Here is a 25,242-nt window from a genome sequence, read left to right as displayed (position 1 = left end):
TGCCATCCTCATGATTGTTATGTGTGAGCCCGTTGTTGCAGCCACTGTGTCAACCCATCTTGTTGAGGGTCTTCCTCTTTTTTTTGTGAACTCTCTACCAGGCATGATGTCCTTCTCCAGGAAAGGATATTTATAAGTATATTTTGAAGTATTGATTTCACTTACTGAGTCTCATTTTATATTCAGTGTTCTCAGTTCAAAGTAAGGAGAAACCTTTGGGCCAAAACACAAACACGTCTGAGCCAGGGAGACCCAGTGTCATGTCCTGGAACCTCTACTGATCCCGCTTCACCCCCAAAGTCAACAGCTCCTCCTTTATAGCAAAAACCAGTGTAAGAAGACTGAGTTTAGCAAAGTTTCCACGCCATGAAATTTTTATAAGTTATAACTCCTGAGATTTTTTTAATTAAGTTCTTAATTTATCTTGCCACTGTCACATCCCAATCCAAAGAAGAAAGCTGCATAATCTAAGAGCAAACCTACCGATATTCCCTAGCAGGCCACGTTTACTACAACAAATATATATAGTAAGGACCTGGATGTACTTCATGGCTAAATATATAATACGCGCCATTTCTGTAACCACCTACTCAGTTTTGTAAGTGTGTGTGCCATCTTTCTCTCCTCCATCAGTACAAAAAAAATTTTTTTAAGTGATAGTATAAAACCAAACCCATTGCAGCCGAGCTGATTCTGACTCATAGTGACCCTATAGGGCATTGCAGAACTGTGCCATAGAGTTCCAAAGGAGTGCCTGGTAGATTCGAACTGCGGACCTTTTGGTTAGCAGCCATAGCACTTAACCACTGTGCCACCAGGGTTTATCACGACAGTTATGCCAAAGTTCAAAAGATAAAAAATCTTGGGACACAGCATGACTTACACTGATAAAACTCCCTCCCTTCTCCAGCCACTCATCTAATTTCTACCCACATCTCAGAATACAGCCAAGTTCCACCTAATCCAAGGATCCAGGTAATACATAAAGGATCCTTGGAAGCCACTGATAATGTATACCCATCCTAAGGCTTCTTAACATCTCAGGGGTAAGTCTTCAGCTGTAAGGAGTCTGTGATACATGTCATTATATTGTTAAACCAATCACTGAGTATTTGAAGGCTGGTTGAGTGCAGGGAATGGGAGCTGCTCAGAATGACCTAGTCCATATGACCACACATGACAAAGAAAATTGGATAGCCTATCCTATAGGCCACTCTTGTAGGCCTCCAGGGAAAGCCTGTGCTGACTCCCCAGGGAAGAGGGAACACTCTCTTAGCACTTAGCTCCCTTTAGGTTAGTAGCTGAGCACTTAACCATTGTACCACCAATGTCCCCTGGGGAAAGATTATAGAGAACCCTCCCCTATCAAAAAAAAAAAAAAAAAAAAGTGGCTTAGACTTGCTTTTTGGAAGTGTACATTTTTTTTTTTACCAAACTGGGCCTGCTGGATGCATCTGCAGAGAGGAGGGCCATGTGTGCTGGGAGATGGGATCTACAGGCCTGAAGGGCTGGCGGTGGAGAGGCCAGGGCAGCAGGGGCAAGAAGGCCAAAGGTCAGGGTGGGAACTGTGCCCGTGGGAAGGAAAAATTGATAGGAGAAGCAACAGGAAGGAAAAACAACAGTCAGTGGGCCTGGTGGTGACTGTACATGGAAATTAATCACAGAAATTGTAGGAATGAATCGGGAAAGCGCTGGCAGCATCTGCTCCTGCTCCCTGATGATAAAGGTATGGAGGGAGCCAGAGGGAGGCGGAAGGAGCCAGAGGGAGCTGGAGGGAGCCAGAGGGAGCTGGAGGGAGCCAGAGGGAGCGGGAGGGAGCCGGCAAGACTCTAACCTGGGGCCTGGTCTGCGGCCGTTCCAGCCAAGCTCTGTCTTCCTGCGAATACTCGCACCACCTCCTGCTCCAAGCTCAGGAGACGTGGGCACAGTAGCGGGGTTTCTGGGGTGAGGTCAAACCACCCCAGGGCCTTGTTACTCCGCATCAAATTGTCGCCTGCAAAAGACCTTTGACCCCGAGTCCTTCTCAGATTGCCAGAAATGCTGCAAGGCTTTTCATCCACAACGGATTAAACCTTTTAAAACTCCAGAACAGAACTGTGCAGGAAAGGATACGGCTTCATATTAAAAAAAAAAAAAAAAAAGCTACTTATTATTAGGTGTGGAAAAGACAGAAGTCACAATACCTGTTGGACAAGGAGGATGTAAAGAACAGGCTGAAGTGGCAGTAGCCTCCCCAACCCACCTTATCCGAGGGGGATATGTTCCAAGATCCCCCCTGCAAGTAGATGCCTGAAACTGTAGATAGTACCGAACCTTATATACTATGTTTCATCCTATACATACATACATATGTGCCTATGATAAAGTTTAATTTTTAAATTAGGTTAAATTAGGTAGAGTAACAGATTAACAACAATAATAAAATAGGGCAAGTATAACAATATACTGTAATAAAAGTTATGTGAATGTGGTCCTGGGCAGGACAGAGCTGGACAGCTCGAGATTTTACCACTCTACTCATTTAACATTTTCAGACCGCAGAGAGCAAAACCGTGGATAAGGGGGGACTACTGTAATACCAGGACCGATGAGAGACAGACTTTCTTTGGAGCCCTGGTGGTACAGCAGTTAAGCACTCAGCTGCTAACCAATAGGTTGGCAGTTCAAATCCACCCAGCAGCTCCATAGGAGAAGACCTGGCTATCTGCTCCCATAAAGATTACAGCCTAGCAAACCCTATGGGGTAGTTGCGCTCTGTCACATGGGGTCACTACAAGTCAGAATTGACTCCAGGGCCCCCAAGAACAACAACGACAGACTTTACTTTTTGGAATAACATGCAACCGCCCTTTGGGGGTCATAGTTTAAAGTGTACAGCACACATTGTGTTTTCTCTTTTTCCTCCACAATGACATTTTGATTCTGAACGCCAGTGTATCACCTGAAGTGTACCTGCAGTGAAGACTAACACTTGCTGCTAGGAACATTCCATGAGTTTCCATATTCCAAGCAATCATTGTACACACTCCCTGTGCGCAGCCTAAGTTGTGTCCAGACGGACAACACCTGTCCTCAGAGCGATGCATTTTTCCCGAGACCCCTTGCTATTATTATTCAGGGAAGGAGAGAAGAGGCTCCCCACCCCACCCCATCCCCACTTTGTCTGTAGGCCTTCATTCATGTTCTTTCTTTCCCCTCTAGATTAAACCACCCCTGCGCATCCTTTAGCCCAAGAATCAGAGGAAAGGCTCAAGAGTTCAAACACAGTCATTCCACACTAGACCATGAACTACAAAATGCATAAGGTCTTGGAAGACCACAAAAACTACCTCTTGAGCCTTTCATTCAGGATTGTTTACGTAAGCTCCGAGGACAGTAGTTCCTCTACGTTTTGCTGTCAGCTTATAAATAGAAGCCGATTACAAGAAATGTGCCTCCTTCCCTTCCTCTCTTGGCTTAGCTACCTCTGTGGTGAATCCAAGACCTTCCAAAGCCTAGGGTTGGGCTAGGCCGAGGAAACACCAGAGAGGTGCTATGATGAACGGTACAAGGGGGATCCCTTTTGATGGTAATAGTTGGGCACTTGCCTGGCCTTGCCAGAAAGACAGATTGCATCCTCAACTCTAAATGATTGCAGTTGTAGTGACTGGTTACCTCCGAGTAGAAACCCTGGCCTGGATGTGCCAGTATGGTGTCCTGAGATCATGCCCAGAGACGCAGCAGGGAAAACATACTCCTCTGACATGAGATCATTTTTGGAAAAGTCAATGTTCCGGTTTTAATTTCAGGTATAAGTCAAATCATGCCACTTAGTAAACAACTTATGGATTCAGCATAGCTAATCAATACAGCAAAGCCCTTCCAGAGTCTATTCCAGTAGCTACAGATTTTAATGGGAGTGGATTCCCATAAAGTTTGAGTAAGAGGGGCCACCTGTCCAGCGATCTACCAACTTCAACCTCTGATGTGTCCCACACATCCAGTTGATTCTTGCTTAATTACATAGAACTATAGGGAAAATAGGGACATTGTAGGAGACCTGGGATTGATTCCCAGCCAATGTACTTCACGTGCAGCCACCATTCATCTGGGGATCACAAAGGTCCAGTCTGGGACTGATCATGCGGATGGTGCAAGACCAGGCAGCATTTTGTTCCCTGTGCATGGGGTCAACGTGATGGCGGCTAACAACAACCTCTAGGGAAAAGGGACCCTGTGACAAAAGGGATTTTAGTTTTTTTTCTAAAATAACTGAAATGAATGCATGAGCTATGCTCAGCACTACAGACTGTATAGCTAATGTTCTTTGAAATTGTCATGCTGATGGGGGAGGAGAGGAGCAGGGACTCTCCGTTCCTTTTACTGATCTTACAGATGACTTTGGTGACTTGTAGGAGCCAGCTTACTGAACTCTCTCCAGCCATTATCAGTTAGGATAGCTAATTACCACAAATAAAGTTCATTTTTTACACTGAAGTAGAATCTCATTTGAAGGAGGGACTTTTTCAGTTGAATTTCAACATCATCATAAAATTTTGCTAATTCATGGCTGCTAATTTAGATTCCATTTGTACTAAGGATGAGCAAAAGGAATGCCAGTATAAGCTGAAAACCAAAGAACTAAAATAAATAGTGAAACATAAATGAAACATTAAGTTTGATCCGTCCAGGAGAACCTGTTTCTGATTCTTCTAAAATCTCAACACCAGATCTGAAGAAGGAGTTCACGGCCTTCTTCCTCACTCATGAGAACCCGGCCAGAATGAGTCCATGTGGCAACAGGGGATTCACCCTACGTGGTCAATGTAAGGTAATCAGAAGTTTTTGTTGGCTAAAATGTGTTTTCTAAAATCAGAGCTATGGATCAGCTGGAGCGCCACATGGAACTTTTTTATTTTTCCTCCTGCATCAAAGCTGTGTTGAAGCCCCATGAGTGTCCCTTCTCCCTACGTCCAACTGGACCGGCCATCCGATCCCACAAAGCAACAGACGGCATGCGTGTAGGCACCTCCCCGCCGCAGCACCACCGTGACATCTCAGAAGGGTCTCTGCATTCATTCCCTCACCCCTTCTAGTCCTCTTAATCAATGACTTCTGAAGAAGAGAACAAATGTCTGGAGAAATATCATTAAAGGAAATTAAACTGGATAATGAATCTAACTAAGGCAGAGTCCAAAATCCATAGCAGTTAGCTCTGCCCTGAGGAAAAGAGGACTGCCATTTTTGAAGAATCAAAAGTGCCTAAAAACAGGTCTTCATGTTAACTATTTCACGACACAAATGAGCTCATCACGTGGGTGAGACTCTGCCTGACTTCCCTTTCCCTCTGGGAAGGAAGCTGCGTGGGAAAGGCTGGTATGTTAATTGTCACCACTCTACTATTCTGAGTAGCCTAATGTCCAGGCATTCCCTCAGCATATAGAGTCAAATGCTGACCCAATTAATCTTGAATTTCAGCCACCCTGTTTGAATTCAAGGTATCTTACCAGCAGAAAGGCCATGAGAAAAGCCAATAATAACCTGTATTCCCTCCCCAGACGCACTGGCTTGCCTGCCTGGTGTTTCTGCTGTATCCACGGCTGGGTGGACACCAGGAGAGGACCTGGACGGGTCAACTCTACTCAACATGGCTACTCCCAGTCAATCACGCCATGCATACCTATCACAACACAGGGCCGAACAGGAAACTTCTAAATCCGCACAGAAATTTTAAGAAGGGAGATGATCCAGTTGAGATTCCCTCTTGTCAGCCAATGAGACCCCTACAAAGGTTTCCTCCAGAAGATAAATGCAGATTATAGGTCAAATCATTTTATTTCTAGTTATAACAGAGGGCAACTTCCATCCGAAGAGTGAGTGTATCACATATTGACATATGTTCTGCTAAACAACACTGTCTCTCCCTACACACATCTGTATACATATGTATATAGGGAGACGTATATGCATGAGAACAGTGGTGGCTCAGTGGTAGAATGCTCGCCTTCCATGCCAGAGACCGGGGTTTGACTCCCCACCAAGGGACCTCAAGCAAATTCACCTCTGTCAGTGGAGGCTTGCATGCTGCTATGATGCCGAGCAGGTTTCGGCGAAGCTTCCAGGCTAAGATGGACTAGGAAGAAAGGCCTGGGGATCTGCTTCTGAAAATCAGCCAGTGCAAACCCTATGGATCACCGTGGTCCGACCTGCAGCCGATCGTGGGGTGGTGCAGAACTGAGTACCATTTTGTTCCATTGTGCATTCTGCATGGGGTCACCATGAGTCTGGGGCTGACTCAATGGCAGCTAACAACAATATGTGTACACACACACACCCTATCATTACTTTGAAACTCATTGTCTTTATTTGAAGCATTCTCAAAACTATAACAGTTGACCTCTGGGCACCTTACCCAAAGTTTTTCTTATTTTGACACAATTGTGTATAGTGTCCAGACCCCTGCTCCTGTGGTTCTGCCTGAGGTGGGGCTTGACTTTGCCCTGTGTTTTACTAACTGTCAGAACAGCATACAGCATTGCCCCTCACCGTCAAAAGATTTGCAAAATGGAAGGGAAGATACATCTCTCAAAATGCACTGTCTTTAACACCACAACGACTACGATTTTTGCTCATTTTCTTCCAGTCTAATTGAGTAGGCTGCATTCTCTCGCTTACCATAAGTTCCTAAGTGCTTTCCTGTAAAACTAAATAATCTTTATAATTATCACTTCAACGGCCGCACAGAGTGGATGCACGCCATGATTTACGTAACCATACACCTATTGTTCGGCTTTTAGTTGCTGCCATTTTTCACTCTTTTTAAGTTCAAAGGCATGTTTTTATACATGCGATTAATTTAAAGCAGCATGCAGAGACGACGCTTCATCGCTAATCTAAAAATACAGGGTTTATATATTTACCACTCACATTTGATTATGAAATTTAATTTGAGGGTAATTAAGACATTTATATTCCAAACAGCTCCTCGACATCTCGCTCTCCGGGAGCCAGACGGACACAATCATGACGAGCCATTTTCATCTCCACCCAGCACAGTCCAGTGAATTCTGAAACCCAGTTTTCTTGGGAAAAATACACTTCATGAACTCTTGCTGCCTGAGAGGCAAGAGATTATCTCCCAGAACCAGAGTCCATGTTCTCTTTCTCGGGGGATCCTGCCAAGGCAGTGTGCCTGCAAATGCCACTGCGGTTGCATGCTTGGTGCAGAACTGGAGGTGCGCCCCAGACCATGCCCCAGGGCGGTGTTCCTGGGACCTGCCTACAGGTCCTAGGCATAACCAGAACCCCACTTTGCCGGGGGACAGGCCAAGGGAATTGCTCAGGCCAGCTTCAGCTATTGCATGCTTTTTGAAGCTTATCATGGGTCACTTCAGGTTACAGATTCCCTGAGTCAGGGGTAGCAGTTTAGTGCATGAGCTTTAATGGGATTCAGGGTGCCATCCCCACTAGCTGTGTGACACTGAACAAGTGACCAAAAAGAGAAAAAAAACAGTGCCTCCCCATAAGGCTATTGTGAGGGTCAAATGGGAAAAAGCACCTGAAGATCTCAGGAAAATGCTATCCTTTGGTGGAGACAGAGATGTACGTTACACGTGTTTACTGAATGAAGGAATGGAGGGGGTGGATGAATGAACATGTAAGGTGTTCCCATCTGTCTCCTGGACAGTTTTCTGTAGATCGTCCAAATTCCTTTTGTGATAAAAATCACTTTATTGATGGTAATCATTACATGCAGTCCCAGGGTGCTGCAAACGCTTAACGTGCTTGGCTACTAACTGCAGGACTGGAAGTTCGAGACCACCCAGAGGGGCCTGAGAAGAAAGGCCTGCTGATCTACTCCCCCCAAAACCCCATTAAAAACCCAAGGGAGCACAATTCTACTCTGAAACGCATGGAGTCCCCATGAGTCGGAATCTCCCTGAGGGCAATTGGTTTGGGTTGTTTTGGGGGTAGTTGGTTTTTTGTTTTGTTTTGGGCCACTTGGTGAGGACATTGAAATGCATGACATATGTTTGCTAAATGAAGGGATAAAGGAGTAGATGGATGTATGAGGGTACAGGAGCTTCCACTTATCTCACGGACAGTCTTTTGTAGATGCCCAAATTAAATTCACGACAAAATCATTTTGTTGATGGTTAATCATTACGAACTTGATCCCATCAATAAACAGTCAATAAACACTCTGGAAAGATGTGTCCACTTTAATATGAAATTAATTTTTAATGTCCAGGAAAATTCCATTCTAAATCTCTATATGATGTTCCCACCAATCAAAAGGAACTCATATCAACAAGCAGGGGAAATGCTGTCAGGCCTAGCTTTCAACAATGCATTGCCTAATATAATAACAAAGCCACAAGCCGCAAAACACAGAATAAATAAATGGGACCTCATAAAAATTAAAAACCTTTGTTCATCAAAATACTTTACCATAAAAGTGAAAAGACAAGCTACCGACTTGGGAGAATATCTTCAGAAACCACATGTCCAACAAGAATCCAATAACCAAAATATATATAAAATGTCAACAACTTCACAGCAAAAAGACAGATAACCCAATCATAAAATGGGCAAAGGACTTGAATAGACATTTCACCAAAGAAGACATTCAAATGGCCACCAAACCCATGAAAATATGCTTAGCATCATTAGCCATCAGAGAAATGCAATTCAAAACCACAATGAGATACCATTTCACTCCCACTACCCTAGCTAAGATGAAGAAAACAGAAAGTAACAAATGTTAGCCAGGATGTGGGGAAATCTGAACCTTTATCCATTGTGGATGGGAATGCAAAATAGTACAGCTGTTGTGGAGAACAGTGTGGCTGATCCTCAAAAAACTAAAAATAGAGCTACCATATGACCCAGCAATTCCACTTCTAGGTATTAAAAGCAGGGACTCAAAAAGAGACTTGTATACCACTGTTTATTGCAGCACTCTTCACAATGGCCAAATGTAGAAACAACCGAAATGCCCATCAATAGACAAATGGATAAACAAAATATAATACATACATATAATGGAATACTACTCAGCAAATAGAAGAAATGAAGTCTTGATACATGCTACAGTATGGGTGGAGCTTGAAGACATTATGCTGAGTGAAATAAGCCAATCACAAAAGGACAAATATTGTATGACCTCACTTATGTAAAAAGACAAGAAAAGGCAAATGTATAGAGACCAAACTTTACTACTAGTGGAGGGGGAGGGGAGTTAACGGTGATGGAAAAATTGCATTAATTAAGGGTAGGGTAACACAGCCAATTGTTATAATTGCTGTTAATAAGCTGTATACCTGTAAAAAGTTTAATTGGGAAAAGTCATGTGATAGATATATTTACAACAACAACAAAAAAAGAGAGTTGCTGAGGCTGCTTATGTACAACCAAATACCTCGTGGGATTTGGTTCCTTGGTTTGGAGGTTTAGGATCATGGTGTCATGGGACATCCCAGTTAATTGGCCTAATATCATCTTTAGTGCTTCTGTTCTATCTCCTAGTTCGTTGTATAGTGCCTGGGGTCTTAAAAAGTTTTAAGTAGCTTTCAAAGCACAGTAATTGGCCTCTATTCACATGGAGCAACAGAGGAAGAAGGGCAGTCAGGAACAGGAGGAGGATATAGAATGTGTGGCTAATTGCCTCCAAGAACAACTGCCTTATTTGCCATGAGACCAGAAGAGATAGATGGTGCCTGGCTACCAATACTGAACATTTTGGTCAAAGATTCCATAGAAGAATTCTGATCAAAAGGGGGACTATGCAGGACAGAATTTCAAATTCTAATGGACTCCAGACTTCCTGGAGCCATGGAGGGTGGCTGAACCCCTGAAACTATTGCCCTGAGATAATCTTTGTACCTTAAATGGAAAACATCCACTGAAGTCTTCCTAAAACCAAACAACAGTTTAGCTTATCTAGTAAAAAAAGGTCTGCCTTGAGTATTATGCTCTTTTAAAAACTATCTATGTGGGATCAAAGGGATAACAGCAACTCCGATGATCAGACGGGAACCTTAGAGGGCGATGAGTTTTTGTTAATGGGGGAGGAACAACTCAGAAAAGGAGGGTGAGAATAGTTGCACAACTTGAAGACTGTAATCAATGGCACTAAATTGTACGTGTAGGAAATCTTCAAAAAAAAAAAAGGGAATGTTGACAGATTGTGATAAATGTAACTAACTAATGCCACTGAACAATTTGTGTGAAAATTGTCAAATGGTAACCTAACTTGTTGTATAAACTTTCACCAAAACCTCAATAAAATATTATTAAAAAAAACAAACCAAAAAAAAGAAAAAAAGGAACTCATATCCTCTTCTGAAGCTAAAATAAGTTAAGTCAAATAAAAAAAAATTCCTTGGTGACTTTCTTATCTGTGGAATCAGAAAAACTCAATTACTACTATGTACTGAAAAAAAAGAAAAATTAAGTCAAGAACAACAACAAAAAAAAACTCAACTGACTTAAAATCCCATGTATTATCACTATGTCTAATAATAAAGAAATGATTTTTATATACTTAGCAACTCCTGGTAAAACAGAGAAGAGATTAGAGTTATTGTTATTTTTTATGATTTTGCCACTGGCAATTAATTCTTCTGATTTGTTTTGGGTCCAAGACTCAGAATATTTTTCCAAACCAGCAGATTGATGTAGGAAAATTATTTCAGTGCAGTTCCTGGCAAATCGTGATGATGAATGGCGTGGTAGGACAAACTTATTCAGGCACACATTTTTCAGTAGTGGCAGAGAAAAGGCTGAAAAATTACTAGTAAATTGCTTTTGGTAAAAATGCTCTCTTTCAAATTTTCCCTAGTCTGAAGGTCTTCCACGGAATGCCGGCATGGTACGTCATGACATACCTGGACCACAAAGGCAGTTAAAGAAGGAACGTGAGGAAAGAAGCAGGGTTAAGATTTAATTTTCTTATTATACCCCCACCGTCTCCCATACTTTTCCCACACCAAGTCCTTTGGTGTGCATCTTCTTAACCTATTGGGATAAGTGTCTCTAAAAGGGTACATATTATCTATCCTTAGCAAATATGGCCAGGTGCCCCCAACACCCATAATCTAGTTCGTCCAAAACAGAGCCAAGGACATCAACACATCTCTAGTCTATTGTTTTCCTTTTACCTTCCCCCCCGCCCCCCCCGCCCCAATGCACCCAGTTTTCTCAGCTTCAAATCCACACTTGTTACAAAGGTCTCCAAATACCCCTGGTGCCTGGTAAACCACCAAAGACAAAAGAAGGCTTGCTCTCTGTCTTCTCCAGATTACCTCTGGATGTGACTGTTCCTGATGATTTTCTTGGAGGATACACAGGCTCTTCATGGGAGTTGGGGCTTGCCTCTCTGTTGGCTCAGCACAGAGCAGGAATTTTCTAGACTGGAGCTTCAGGGCGGGTGGGCTCCCGACCTGTTCATACCTCTGTCGGGTAGAATACCGAGTCTACTCTTGTTCTTTCACTTTGTTTTCTATCTGAAGCCTGGCCTCTCAGGACACTCTCAGATAGCCTGACAGCAGCCTTACCATCCTGGGTGAGAGGTCTCATCTGGTGCTTCTCACTGGGAGGTGGTTGTGCCCCTCCACCCCCACCCCAGGGGACAGTTACCACTGTCTACTGACATTTTTTTGGAGCCCTAGTGGCACAGTGGTTAAGAGCTCGGCTGCAAACCAAGAGGTCGGCAGTTCAGATTCACCAACTGCTCCTTGGAAACCCTATGAGGCAGGTTCTACTCTGTCATATAGGGTCGCTATGATTCAGAACTGACTCGACGGCACCTAACAACAACAGCGCTGACATTTTTGTTTGTCACATTGGAGGGGTCGGTGCTACTGGCATTTAGCGTGTAGAGGCCAGGGATGCTGCTAAAAGTCCTGTAATGCACAGGCCAGCCCCCACCACAAAGAGCTACCCAGCCCAAAATGTCAGCAGTGCCGAGGTTGAGAAACGCTGGTGTAACCTAAATAAAATTCTCCAGAGATTATTTTTTGTTGTCCTCGAACATGGTTAAGCCGGTACCAGTCGCTGTCAAGTCAGTCCGACTCCTGGCGACGTCATGTGTGTCAGAATTAGAACTGTGCTCCACAGGGTTTTCAATGGCTAATTTTTCAGAAGTAGATCCCCAGGCCTTTCTTCTAAGGCACCTCTGGGTAGACTTGAACTCCAACTTTTAGGTTAACAGACAGCCACAATAACCATTTGTACCGCCTAGGGACTTAACATGGCTGTTGTCTAGTTAGAGATGTATAACAGAAGGAAACCTGTGCCATCCGCACAATCACTGCTATGTTTGAGCCCATTGTTACAGCCACTCTATCAATGCAAACATGGTTACCAGTCAGTAACTTACAGCCAAATTTATGAAGTACTTGATTTTTCTCTCTCATTCGGTAAACACTAGTGTAGGCCAGCAAAGTGTAGGACCAGGCTGGCCTGAGACGTGGAGGGAAGGTTAGCAGTCTCCAGACCACAGGGAGGTGTCTGTGGTCATATGACACACTCTCAGATGGGGGCTGTCGGGTGTTCTCTCTTCCCCTCCTCTCAACTGCCCTCCCCCTTGGCCTGCACTGCTAGAGCAATAAGAACCGAGGATGCGGGAGGTGTCCTGCCTGTTTGTTGGACACCTGGGTCTACCAGGAAGAGCAGGGACTTAGGGTCAGGGAGATCAGGATCCTGCTCCTGCCTGTACCTCTTATCTGCTGTGTGATCTTGGAAGAGCAAAATAACTTCTCTGAACGTTTCCTCCTTGAAACAGGGAACATGGCACTGAACTTTGGGGCACCTGGAAAAACAGTACTCCATAGGTATACCAGCAGAGCACCTGATACCAGACCCACTAACTCTACAGTTAGGAGCGATGTGTCTCACTGCTCTAGTGGCATTTCCAGACAAGTGTCCCCAGAGGTCTCGGAGCTGGGCTCTCAGGCTCCCCCATGACAGGTCACATGTCCGTCACAGCTAGGCTGAGCAGTGTAGCTGAGCCTGTGCGACCGGTGCACGCCTGTGACCTTGCCTGTCGGGCACCGTGCTCCAAACCCAGAGCCCTGCAGACCCACGGCTCCTCCCTCCTGTTTCCTTCTCAAACACAAGGAAAAATAGCACGCGATAACTCACAAGCAACATGCTTAACTCTATTTTCTTGCTTTAAGTTCAGCCCTCAAGAAAGTTCTTCCATGTGGAATAAACAGCTGTGAATTTGCCTAATAACACACAGGCATTTTACCCCCCGGGTATTCCCCAGAGGAACCATGGGCCACCTGCATCTTTTTACTGCATTTAATAATTCAGCCCATGAATTATGCATGATTAACATAAAGCCTTGTGATTTTATTTTCTTTCAGATTTAAGCACGGAAACAACCACCATTGTTTTTCTTTCCAGCGGTTGCGATCAAAACACAAAACTTGATTCTAGAATGAATCATTTCTTTTTTTTTTTTTTAAGTATTTTCAAATACCGTTCTCCACTGAATCAAAGAAAAGAGTTGCTAAGGCTGCCTTTGGAGATGCAGGGAAACCCAAGTTCTTTTCCTGGCCGGCGTTAAGCCATGAGAAGCAAGGCTACCTCAGAGCTCTCTCCTGTATGGCATTTGCTCAGAGGAGACTGATGGTTCCATAGCGCCCGCATGGCTGACGTAAAACAGATTCACTTCAGTCCCTCACCTTAGGGTATTCCACACTTATCTGCTCAGGATCCAGAATCTCACTGCAGTAAGTTTTTAAGAGCAAAAACAGCAATTCTCTTGAATTCCAATAATAGGTTAATCACATCATCCTCAAAAAATAGTAAAAACCCAAACCAGATCAGTTGTATTTAGTAAACCATCTGCCCTTATGGTGGAGACATGTGTAGAAGACAGTTATGTGCCAAGCAGAAAACGTGGCATCATTGGGCATCTAAATGAATAGAGTCAAGCAGGTTTGTCTAATGGGGAAACATGTATTACTATCAAAAGAAAGACAACTGTATCCCACGCGGAGAAGCAGGCAGGCTTTAATATCTGAGGTTCATTTCAAGCTATGCCTGCTAGCAATTCTCTGATTTCTGTGCACAGAAAGGCCGACCTCACCTGCATAAAAACAATGAGGAAGCACGTGTTGGCTAAAAGCTCCTGCAGCCTGAGTTTGCGTGCGTGTCCGAGCGCTGACATCTCTGTTGATGTTCTGCTTGCAGGAATCATGGTCAGTAAGGAATCCGGCAAAGGTGCGCTCACTGCTTCCGAGACTGAAGTGGAACCGGCTGCCTCGCTGGCCCTGGAGATGAAATATGCCCTGGACCCTAATCGGCAGATTAAAAAGCGGAACAAAGCGCTGCAGGTGCGGTTTAAGGATATCTGCGAGGCACAGAACGAGCAGAGGGACACACAGCTCTCCACGGGACCGCAGGGAGAGCGGCAGGAGGCCAAACCCGTGTCGCACAAAGCGGCCTATCGCAAGTACATGACCGTGCCCGCCCGCAGGTCCATCCCCAACGTCACCAGGAGCACAGGTGTGCAGACCTCCCCGGACCTCAAGAAGTGCTACCAGACCTTCCCCCTGGACCGCAAGAAGGGGGGCCTCAAGAGCTTCCCAGGCGCAGATCCCTTTAAAAGTCAGAACAACGGGTTTCTCCTTGATGCAAAGGAGAAGGGCGAGGGGAAGGCCCCCGGGGAGGCCGGGCCCTGTGGGGTGGCCCGGGTTCAGACGGCGGCCTTGGTGTTCCACTCAAGTGAACACATGAACGCGGTGGACCGGCCTTCGGGCCTCAACTGCCCCGAGCCTTGTCAAGACCTCGATTTGCACAGTTGTCGAGACACCCCTCTCCAGCATGTGGCTTGGGCTCCTTCGGAAGACGCAGATTCCCAGTTGCATGGGAGAGCAAAGCGTGACCGAGGGCCACCGGAAGCCGAGGAGCGCGCCCCAGCGGCCCACGGGAGGGTGTTTAAGACGGAGGTGGCCGCAGTGTACGCGCCTGCCCCCGGCACACAGGCCCCTGAGCCGGTCTTGTCCGTCTCCATGGCCACCAGTGAGTGGTCCCTCTGCCCAGCGGACGAGGAGCACAGGAGAGCTGCGCAACTCAATGGACTGCAGGCCCCCCCAGGCGCCGCGCTGGCCTGCCTGCCCCCCGCACAGTGCCCGTCCCCTGAATGTGGCGAGCCGTCCCTGCAGACTCAGCTCCCTGCCAGGGAGGAGACCCAGCCTGGTCAGACGGCGCTGGCTGCTGGCGAAGAATACCAACAAATTGTGCCTCACACGGAAGTGGTGGACCTGAAAGCACAGCTTCAGATGATGGAGAACTTGATCAGTTCAAGTCAAGAAACCATCAAAGTGCTCTTGGGGGTCATTCAGGAGTTGGAAAAAGGAGAGGCTCAGCGGGAAGGGTATGTATGCTCACACTTGTTTATGAAGCTTGGCAGGTTCACCACCCTTGGGTCTGTCTAGAGGCTGGAAAACCCAAGCCAATAAAGACTAAAGCCAGACCTTCTGGGCCCTTGCTAGAGTCAAAAGACACAGCAAGGCAGAAAGGGGTAACCATTCATTTTAACAGCTAGACTTCACTGCTTACTCACCTTCAAGTATACGTGTTGGTTAGTATTTACCTGTCTGGCCTTGAATTCAAAACTGCACCTATATTTTGAATGAATTGATGGATTTTGCCTTTTTCTCTAAATCTACTAGGACTAAAAGTTTATGATACTGATGATAAACACCAAGTATGCCAATCCAAGATCTCTAATCTAAATCAAAAGCCATTTGCCTCTTAAGAATCATATTATGGAAGAGAAAAGAGAAAATTCTGATGGGGTTTTTAAAAAGTACATGCTGATCTGTTTTATAATAGATAATTGGAATAACTCGGATACTCAGGGTTGTCTAAGGTTGGGTACAACAGACAGTGTGTTTCTCTGTTTGCCTAGTACTCCATCCAGCAATGCCCAACCCCTAGAGAATTCCTACCTGCCTATGACAAGGATCTGTGGCTGCTAACCAAAAGGTCGGCAGTTCGAATTCACCAGGTGCTTCTTGGAAACCCTATGGAGCAGTTCTACTCTGTCCTATAGGGTCACTATTAATCAGAATCAACTCGACAGCAATGGATTTTTACAACTAGGATAGTGACGCCCCCCTCCCCCCATGGGTCTCCCTCCCCGTGCAGGTGGGCTGCAGAGAGAAAGGCACCCTTCACAGCCAGTACTGCCCAGTGCTGATAGCAGCTTGTGGAACTCTGTTTGCCATCTTTGAATGTTTAAGCTGAGGAGTGGCAACTTTAAAGAAAAGGACCTAAGGCCTCAGAAGCCTCGGGTGGGCCAGGCAGTGGCTAGTCGCTGCTGCTTCTCCAGGCAGTGCCCAGGGCTTCTCAGCCTTGGTCTGCAGGGCTGGGCCTTCTCTTTCCCATCTCCCCTAGAAGCTGCCTCCGTTCTCTGCTGCCCGTGTTCTGGGGGTTGGATCACAGATACTGCACCCCTCCCTCTGCAGGCCCTGGACTCCTTGTTCAGCAACCTGGCAGCTAGCACGGAGACCCTGTAAGGGCAGCATGCACCCCATGCACGAGTGGGTTATTGGGGTAGACCTCAGGCACAGTGTTTGCTCACTGCAAACAGTGGGTGAGGAGACCACCTTCTAGTGTGAGGTGGCAGGTGAGGCTCAGGTGCCAGTGCAGATTCTGCCCTTGGCTCTGGCTTCCAAGCTTAGTGTAGGCAACCATCCACAAAAAGGGTTAATTCTCAATCCTCCCCCTCCTATTTCTATAGTAGTTTACAGCCCAGGCTGTTAAGGAGAGGAGCTAGCCACATTTCAGATAATCTTAAGGTAGATTAGCAGGTAACCTAACACCACAGAATGTTTTCAAAAGGTCTTGTTTGATCGCCATCTTCATTCCATTTCAACCATTTAGACCGGAACGAAGGCAGGCATGTAAGGAATTTGCTGGTCAGGAGACCAGGTTCCCAAAGGAAAATGCAAGGGGCCTGATCAATGACTGTGATACAGTTGGCAGTGACATAATACCGACATCACCAGGTGTGAAATAAAATCTACCAAATGGTGTCAAAGCACCTGTATATGCTGAATGCTCCCCAAGAAGGGAAGGCTGAGACACGAGGCTCCTTCTTGCACCCTTAGGACCAGATGGACAGCAGTTTTAACTAGGCTCCTCTGGGCTCTCTGAGGCTGTCAGTCTAGCCAAGTGGTTTCCAGGGCAGCAAGACAGGCCCAGGAGGGAATTCTGGCACCAAGGCCTAGGCCAAGGGCCGCCCCTATTTGAGCCCGGTTTCTTCACCTCTCAGTTGGAGATGGGCGCCTGTCTTGCAGATGGAGGCTGAGGATGAAAGGACTGACCCGTGTCCTGTGCTTAGCCCTGTGGCAGGTGGATGTCTGCCGTAGCCAGACTGTTGGTCTTGCTGGTTGGTGATGGTGGTGGGAATCTGGACACCACTTTGTGGCCCCTGTCTGAGTCCAGCATGGTGAAGGTGCCCCCACACTCTTAGCTCAGGCAGCCCCTCAGCCCTATCCCCAAAAGCCCTAGAGCTGTGCTGTTTAATATGGGAGCCTCAAGCTACACGTGGCCACTGAAATTCAAATTTAAATTAATTACAACAGAACAGTCAGTTCCTCAGTCATACTAACCATGTTTGAAGTGCTCAGAAGCCACAGGTAGCTACTGGCTCCCGCATGGTTAACACACACCATTCCAATCACCATCAAAGCCCCCACCCTGGTGTCCCCAAATCATCATGCAGGGGCCGGCTCATCACCATTTGATGACGCAGGCACATTAACTCAAGGAGGATCATTTCACTTTAAAACCATCTGGGGTCAGTGTTGTGGGGAACGCCCACATCTGGGCCTCAGACCTTCGTCTTCACCCCTTTCTCTGGGCCCCTTGGACTCAGGTAACGATGCATCAAGTGGTCCCATACTTCAAGGCCACCTTCAGGTGCACCCTCTTGCTTAAAGGCCAGGACATTAATTTGGTTGAAATTCAAACTGCCTACCACTTTTCTCCAGGTCAGAGTATGGAGGGAAGGGAGGGGGAAACAGCAGCCTCAGGAATAAGCAGACGAGGGGCAGCTTGTTCTTCACCCCCTTCCTGGTGTCTGGGTCCCACACAGAGTCACGGGATGAGGACAGGTGCTGGGAAACACTTGGTGGCAGGATGTGGGGAGAGTAAGCATTTTCTGATTTCCATAGTGCAAATCCCTCTACTGTGGTCAATTTGTGGAGCTGAAAATTCCTCCAGAATTCCTCAAATCCTTCAATCTGCCGTAAAACTGGTCCAGGCCACCCCACACTCCTCTCTGTACCCGACCAACCCCTGAAGGGCCTGAGCCAGGACTGGACATCAGAAGGCGGGATCACAGGACCTATTTTAAGGCCTCCGTCTGAGCTGGGAATTAGGTGTTTCAGTTACATCTCATGTTGTTGTTGCTGTTGTGTGCTGTCAAGTTGGTCCTAACACATAACAACCCCAAGTGACAAAGCAGAACTGCCACACAGGTTTTCTTGGCTGTAACCTTTACGGCAGCACATCTCCAGGTCTTTTCTCCAGTAGAGCTGCTGGTGGGTTCGAGCTGCTGGTGGGTTCAAGCTGCAGATCTTTGGGTTAACAGCCAAATGCTTGACCACTGCGCCACCGGGGCTCCTTGACACTCGTTGCTGTGGAGTTGATTCTGACTCATAGCATCTCATGGTAAAAACCAGGAAAATTCACTCTACTTTATGTAGGTTATTATTTAGTCATTAGGTAACTTGGGAAACCCTGGTGGTGTAGTGGTTAAAATCTAAGGCTGCTCACCGGGTTGGCAGTTCAAACCTACCAGGTGCACCTTGGAAACGCCATGAGGCAGTTCTACTCTGTCCTACAGAGTTGGTGTGAGTTGGAATCGACTCCATGGCAACAGGTATGTAGCATGATGGTTAAAGTATCAGATACCAAGTTACAATATCAACAGGTTTTTCCATGGAGAATATTCTAAAGCCTAGAAGTCATTATAAACTGGTGGCAAATGCCCAGAAGCTGTGTAGTCACCTCCTCCCCTGATCCCCAATAACACACTGAGGGTCCTGCTTTGTATACAACTGGACCTGTACTAGAAGGAGTCTTGGTGCAGAAGGCATCATTGTGTCCCTGGGTGGCACAAACAGTTGCTGCACTCCGTGGCCAACCAAGGTCCACCCAGAGGTCTACATTATGGAAAGCAAGGATTCTACTGCTGAATCACCAGTGCTACCAGTGAGAGATTGCTGCCGCTGTTGTAGCTGTGTGCCGTTGAGTCGATTCAGACTCGCGGCCACCCTATGGGACACAGCAGAACTGCCCCATAGGGTTTCCTAGGCTGTAATCTTTATGCAAGCAGATTGTCAGGTCTTTTCTCCTGTGGAGCGGCTGATGGGTTCCAACAGCTGACCTTTCGGTTAGCAGCCGAGTGCTTAACCGTTGCACCACCAAGACTCCTTAATAAGAGATTAGAGATGAGTTATTGGCCTGGCGTACAATTTGATTTGGAAAATACTGAACTTCCTGCAGAAGTCCCTGATCTTGTATTATGCATCATTCTGAATCTAATTTATTGGCAGGAAATGGAATGTTTTTGTTTTCTGAGAACAATAGTGACTCTAGGTTTCCTTCAAGTAATATATCAGAAATGGCCAAGAGGCAGGCGTAAGCTTCTGACTCTCTCCCCTCTCCCCTGCAAACTCCTCATTTGTGGAGCTGGGATCAAACCCAGTGGACGTCCCTGGGTGGCGTAAGCAGCTAATGTGCTCGGCTGCTAACCCAAAGGTTGGCCATTGGAGCCCTCCCAGAGGGGCCTTGGAAAAAAGTCCCGGTGATCTGCTTCTGAAGAATCACCCACTGAAAACCCCGTGCAGCACAGTTCTGCTCTGACACACACGGGTTACCATGAGTGGAGGAGGCTCAACGGCAACTGGTCGTTAGGAAGCCAGGACCTTTCGATCCAAGGGACGAAACGTGGCCCCAGTGCTACACACGCACCCCAGGGGTGAGCTAGGCCTGAACTTGTTTGAACATTAGGACAGAACTTGCAAAGGCACCCCCTCTCGGACTTGGCTTGCAGCCAGGGGCCCTCTTACCTTTTTTGAAACTTATTTAAGACCCTGTGTTTTGAAGTCGGGCTCCTTTTCCTTATGGAGTTTGTGTGTGCTTGTCAGGTAAGCTCTTCCTACTGCTGCTGCTGCTTTTTTTTTTTTTTTTTGAATATTTTATTGTGTTTTAGGTGAAAGTTTACATAGCAAAGCAGGTGCCCATTTAAACAGTTCTATACAACTTCTTCCACGACATTGGTTACATTCTTTGCAATGTGTCAACATTCTCATTATTTCCATTCTTTTTGTTCTGTTTCTGCTAACCTTGCTTCCTGACCCCTTGTTAGCTTCTCTTCTTTGTTTTAGGGTAAGTATTGACCATTTAGGAAACCCTGGTGGCACAGTGGTTAAAAGTTCGCTTGCTAACCAAAAGGTCGGCAGTTCGAATCCATCAGGCACTCCTTGGAAACCGTACGGGGCAGTTCTATCTACTCTGTCCTACAGGGCCTCCATGAATCAGAATCAACTCGACAGCAATGGGTTTATTGACCATTTGGTCTCACATAGTTGATTGTTAAAGGGAACACAGTATTCATGGGTGATATTTGTTTTATGAGCCAATCCATTATTTGGATGAAAGGTGACCATCTGGAGTAGCTTCAGTTTCAAGTTCAAAGGGTATCTTAGGGTGATAGTCTCTGGGGTTCCTCTAGTCTCTATCGGTCCAGGAAGTCTGACCCTTTTTTTTTGGACTTTGACTTTTGTTCTACATTTTTCTCACATTCTAACCAGGATCTTCTATTGTGTCCCTGGTCAGAGTGATTGGTAGTGGCAGTTGGGCACCATCTAGTTGTTCTGGTCTCAGGCTAGATGAGGCTGTGGTTCATGTGAACTATTAGTGCTGTAGACTAGTTTCTTCTTTGAGTCTTTGGTTTCCTTCATTTTCTTTTGTTCCAGACGAGTAGAGACGAATAGTTGTGTCTTAGGTAGCCACTCGCAAGCTTGTAAGACTCCAGACACTACTCACCAAAGTAGGATGTAGAGCATTATCTTTATGAACTGTTTTACCAATTGACTGAGTTGTCCCACAAGACTATGGTCCCAAGCCTTCAAACCCAGTATACCAATCCTATAAGGTGTTTGTTTATATCTAGGAGGAATCCCTAACTGGGCCCCCTATGTGGCTTATGATAAATATGAATATACATGCAGCACACATAAATATATATATACACATGCCTGCAGATACACCTGTACCTGCACACACATATACTCACACAGGCCTCCCTATACACGTACACGCATACATGCCTACCTACGTAACTGCACACATATTTTTTTGGGTTATTATCGTTGTTGCTCTTCCTGTTGCTTCTTATTCCATGGACGGGGACTCCATGTCATGGCCACAACCACTTTCAGTAATTTCCACGTTACTTTTCATATGAGACTTTTTAATGAATCTCATTTGCTTGTGTAGATTTTGGAAAGGCCTCAGCAGAGAAAAGTTTTCAGCCCAGGTAGCATATTTAGCCTCAGCGAGCTCCTGGTTTGTCTTCCATCAGATGAGGGTGGTACAGGATTAAAGACACTATCCACACAGCTCCTAGCAGTGACCAGCACATAGTAGGGACTGAATAAAGGATGTGTCCTAATGTTAGCATTTCCGCAGATGGCATCCCTTAAGTAGGAAAAAGTATTCAAAATTGTGCCTTTCATTGTTGTTGTTAGTTGCCATCGAGTCGATTCCAACTCATGCCTACCGCACGTGTCCAGAGTAGAACTGCTCCATAGGGTTTTCAAGGCTGTGACCTTTCGGAAGCAGATCGCGAGGCCTGATTTCCGAGGCGCCTCTGGTTGGGTTTGAAATGCTAGCCTTACGGCTGGGAGTGGAGCGCTTAACCATTTGCACTGCCCGGGGACTCCTTTCAAGCCTCTGGTCCATTTCAAAATGTCCCAGTAATTGGCAAAAGCGCCTGCAGCTCAGGAGCGTCTGGTTGGTCACTCACCTGCCTGAATGCCCGGTCTCATCCCACTTATTCCAGAGCTCTTGGTAAGATTCTTGTCCCCTCCCACAAAGTTCAGAGTCACACTGGCTACCTGAACATGCCTCTAATGTGGTTGTTGAAGGCTGAGGACCGGGCTGACCGGGCAGACAGGGAACTGAGTTTAAAAATCAATTTATGTAGCAGCCATGGTTCCTCGGAGCAGCCCTGGGGTCCTGGGCAAGAAGGTGCCTCTGGCTGGCAGGCTGCGGGGTTTGCATGCTTGTGGTACGCACTCATCAGAACAGCCACCCCAGGGTGGAGACGGCTGTTTACTTCTGAGGCCATGCACCCTCACATTTAGTGCCAGGTGAGCTCTCTGGCTGCTGACAGCCTAATGAGACTCTGCTCTCCAGAGGAGACCTGACAGCAATGGGAGAGTATCTGCCATTGCCTAGAGGGAAGCCAGTTCTTCTCCCAGTCGAGCATCTTCCAACATGTGCCTGGGTTACCTGCAGGCTGGGGAGGGTGGGGGCAGGCAGAGACCAGCAGGATCCAACCCACAGCAGGCCCTGAAACATGTTGACAGGCAGAGCTGAGATCATGCCACCTCGGGGCTTTGTGGGCTGTACTGAGTCAGAGCACAAGGAGACCAGGGCTTAGAAGGAGGAAACCCTGACACACAGACCAACCCCATGAGCCTAACTGCTTACACAGAGGATGTCCCGTCACTCCAGGAATGCCATCCCCTGTTAATTCCTGCTACCCCATCACCAGGCAGCTCACGGGCAGCCGGGTCCTGCTCCGCCTCTCTGGGAAGGGTTGTGTCTCAGTGGCATGGTGGCCCAGAAGAGAAGCCGAGAGACTCCCCCAAGCCCCGAGGCTCCTTGAAAGCAGCACTCATACTGGCTCTGAGAACTAGGAAGGTGGGCATCAAGATCTGAGGCCCAGCAGGGAGTTAACACAGACCCAGGGGGTATCCTGCATTAAGCCTGTATGACACCATGTTTCTCTGTGACCAACAAAAGGGCAATAGCCACAGAGCGACAAATGCGCATGAGCAGATACATGGTTAAGAGGTAAGGACTAAGGCCCCCACCAAAAAAACCCAAACCGTTGCTGTGGAGTCGATGCTGACTCATAGCGACCCTATAGGACAGGGAGAACTGCCCCACGGGGTTTCCAAGGCTGTAAATCTGCGGGAGCAGACTGCCACATCTTTCTCCCGAGGAGTGGCTGGTGGGTTCAGACCTCCAACCTTTTGGTTAGCAGCAAGGCGCTTTAACCACTGCACCACTATGGCTCCTTTTAAGGCTCGCAGGGATCTATATTGGCGGTTATCAGAGCCAGTATCCTGTATGACAGAAGTCGGCAAATGTTTTCTGTGAAGAGCTGGATAGTAAATAATTTAGTCTTTGCAGGCCACATCTGGTCTCAGTAGCAACTCTTCTACTCGGCCCTTGTATCCTGAAAGTAGCCATAGATCATATGAGTGGGCATGACTATATTCCAATAAAACTTTATTTACAAAAGCAGCCTTGGAGGAGCTCACAGTTCACGGACATTCGGTGTGCTTACGCAGCCTCCTAATTGTTCGTCAGCCCGCACAGTGTGTGTGTATGTAGGTGTCTAATTTATATGCAGAATTTATACACGCGGCATTTCTTGAAAACCTGAAAAGGGTCTTGCTCTCTGACCAGCAGGAAAAAGAGGTCACAGCAGACACGTTTGTGTGCTATGGCTTTTGCCGTAACTTGGGTATTTGATGCTAGATGGAGAGAAAAGAGATGCTAAGTCCTTATATTAACAAGGTACAGTCTTCAAAATGACCTCTCAGGGAATGAGAAATCTCTCCGAATTTGCTCTAATTACCCACGCCCAAACAGAATACACACAGTGTCACATTCTGGAGGAAGCACAGGGGATGGTTTCTTTGGTTAAGGCATAGGGCAGGGAGAGCCGGCAGGGAAAACCGTACCACAGCAGCCACGGCTGACAGCAAGGACACTGAAGTCTCGGCGCCAGATTCTGACTTAGGAACTTTCCCAGATTCCTCCCTCCTCCGAGAGCTGCGGGGAAGGTTGGGCACCGTGGGAGGATGGCATCTCTATTTGGCTGTGTACCCTCTAGAAGGATGATTGGGCTGCTCTTGCCAAAACCACCCCACATAATTGAGATGGAAGTCTTCCACCTGCTTAGCTGGGGATGGCCGAATTTCCAGGAGGGGAGAGTGGGTGGCGTCGATACAGACAGTCCCCCTGGCTGCCGCAGCTCTACACACAGGCCTTGTGGAGCGTCTTTAGAATGTGTGCGCGGCCATCCCAGGCTTGTGGCGCGGCTGATGGATCACAGTCGAGCAGGGACTGTGAGCAGCCAGGGAAAGGAGTGGTCGGCAGCGAGGCCGGCAGCAGAAAGATTTCCTCCTGCCAAAGGCTCCCCTGCCCCTTCGCACACCCTACTCGAACAGGATGAAAATGTCAGCACTTCATTTTCTAATGTTCTTGACAAATCGGCTTTGGTGTCTTCTCTTCAGGTTGATTCTAACCCAAAACATTTTAAAGCCTTCCGGCTGGCTGCCTGAGGCCCGGCTCCCCTGCAGTTCATTCCTAGCATTTGCCAGGAATGAGATTTAGGGAGGGAGCCAAGAAGGCTCTGTAGCTACCCTTTGGCTCTGCAGGGGGCCAGTATGGAGTTGTGTGCTTGGCTCCACCCCTCCCCTAATTGTGACCTTGGACAGGGTCACTGCCCTCTCTGTACTTCTGCTTCCTCTGTAACAGAGAGCTAAGGATACCTGCCTCATGGGCTTGAACAAGGATCTCAGACAGTCCCTGGACTACATTTGCACTCAATAAAAATTGCTTCCTTAGAAGATACTTTGTTACTGAGCAGCAACCTTTCAAGTGCTGAAATTCAGGGAGGTTGAACACTTTAAGAAATATTTTCTTGGTTTATTGTATAAAAGTTTATTGTATAGGTTGGTTTACTTCAGAGGGCTAAGAGAGGTTGAAGAGTCCCTGGGTGGCACAAACGGTTAACGTGCTTGGCTGCTAACCCAGAGGCACCTCAGAAGAAAGGCCTGGCAATCTGCATCCAAAATCTCCGATACTGAAAACCCTGTGGGGTGTGGTTCTACTCTGACACACGTGGGGTCGCCATGAGTCTGAGTCGACTCAAAGGCAACTGGCTTTAGGAGAGGCTAAAGATTTCAGAACAGAGACGTGAAG

General features: G+C 46.8%; 2 protein-coding genes across 3 annotated transcripts in view; one reads left to right on the top strand and one right to left on the bottom strand.

Moving 5' to 3' along the window:
• The window catches only part of DOCK1 (dedicator of cytokinesis 1), a 540,104-nt gene that overhangs the window by 267,099 nt on the left and 247,763 nt on the right, over positions 1–25,242 (bottom strand). The gene's annotated exons all lie outside the window — the stretch shown is intronic.
• INSYN2A (inhibitory synaptic factor 2A) overlaps positions 1–25,242 on the top strand; it is a 73,054-nt gene that overhangs the window by 9,822 nt on the left and 37,990 nt on the right. Inside the window, exon 2 of the mRNA XM_049855217.1 lies at positions 14,185–15,370. Within this exon, the coding sequence (XP_049711174.1) occupies positions 14,190–15,370 (1,181 nt within the window). The 5' untranslated portion in view covers positions 14,185–14,189. The remainder of the gene's footprint in view (positions 1–14,184; positions 15,371–25,242) is intronic.

Source organism: Elephas maximus, chromosome 16 (assembly GCF_024166365.1).
Source record: "Elephas maximus indicus isolate mEleMax1 chromosome 16, mEleMax1 primary haplotype, whole genome shotgun sequence".
Taxonomy (NCBI): domain Eukaryota; kingdom Metazoa; phylum Chordata; class Mammalia; order Proboscidea; family Elephantidae; genus Elephas; species Elephas maximus.
Note: the sequence above shows the minus strand (reverse complement) of the source record. Positions and strands in the feature narration are given on the sequence as shown.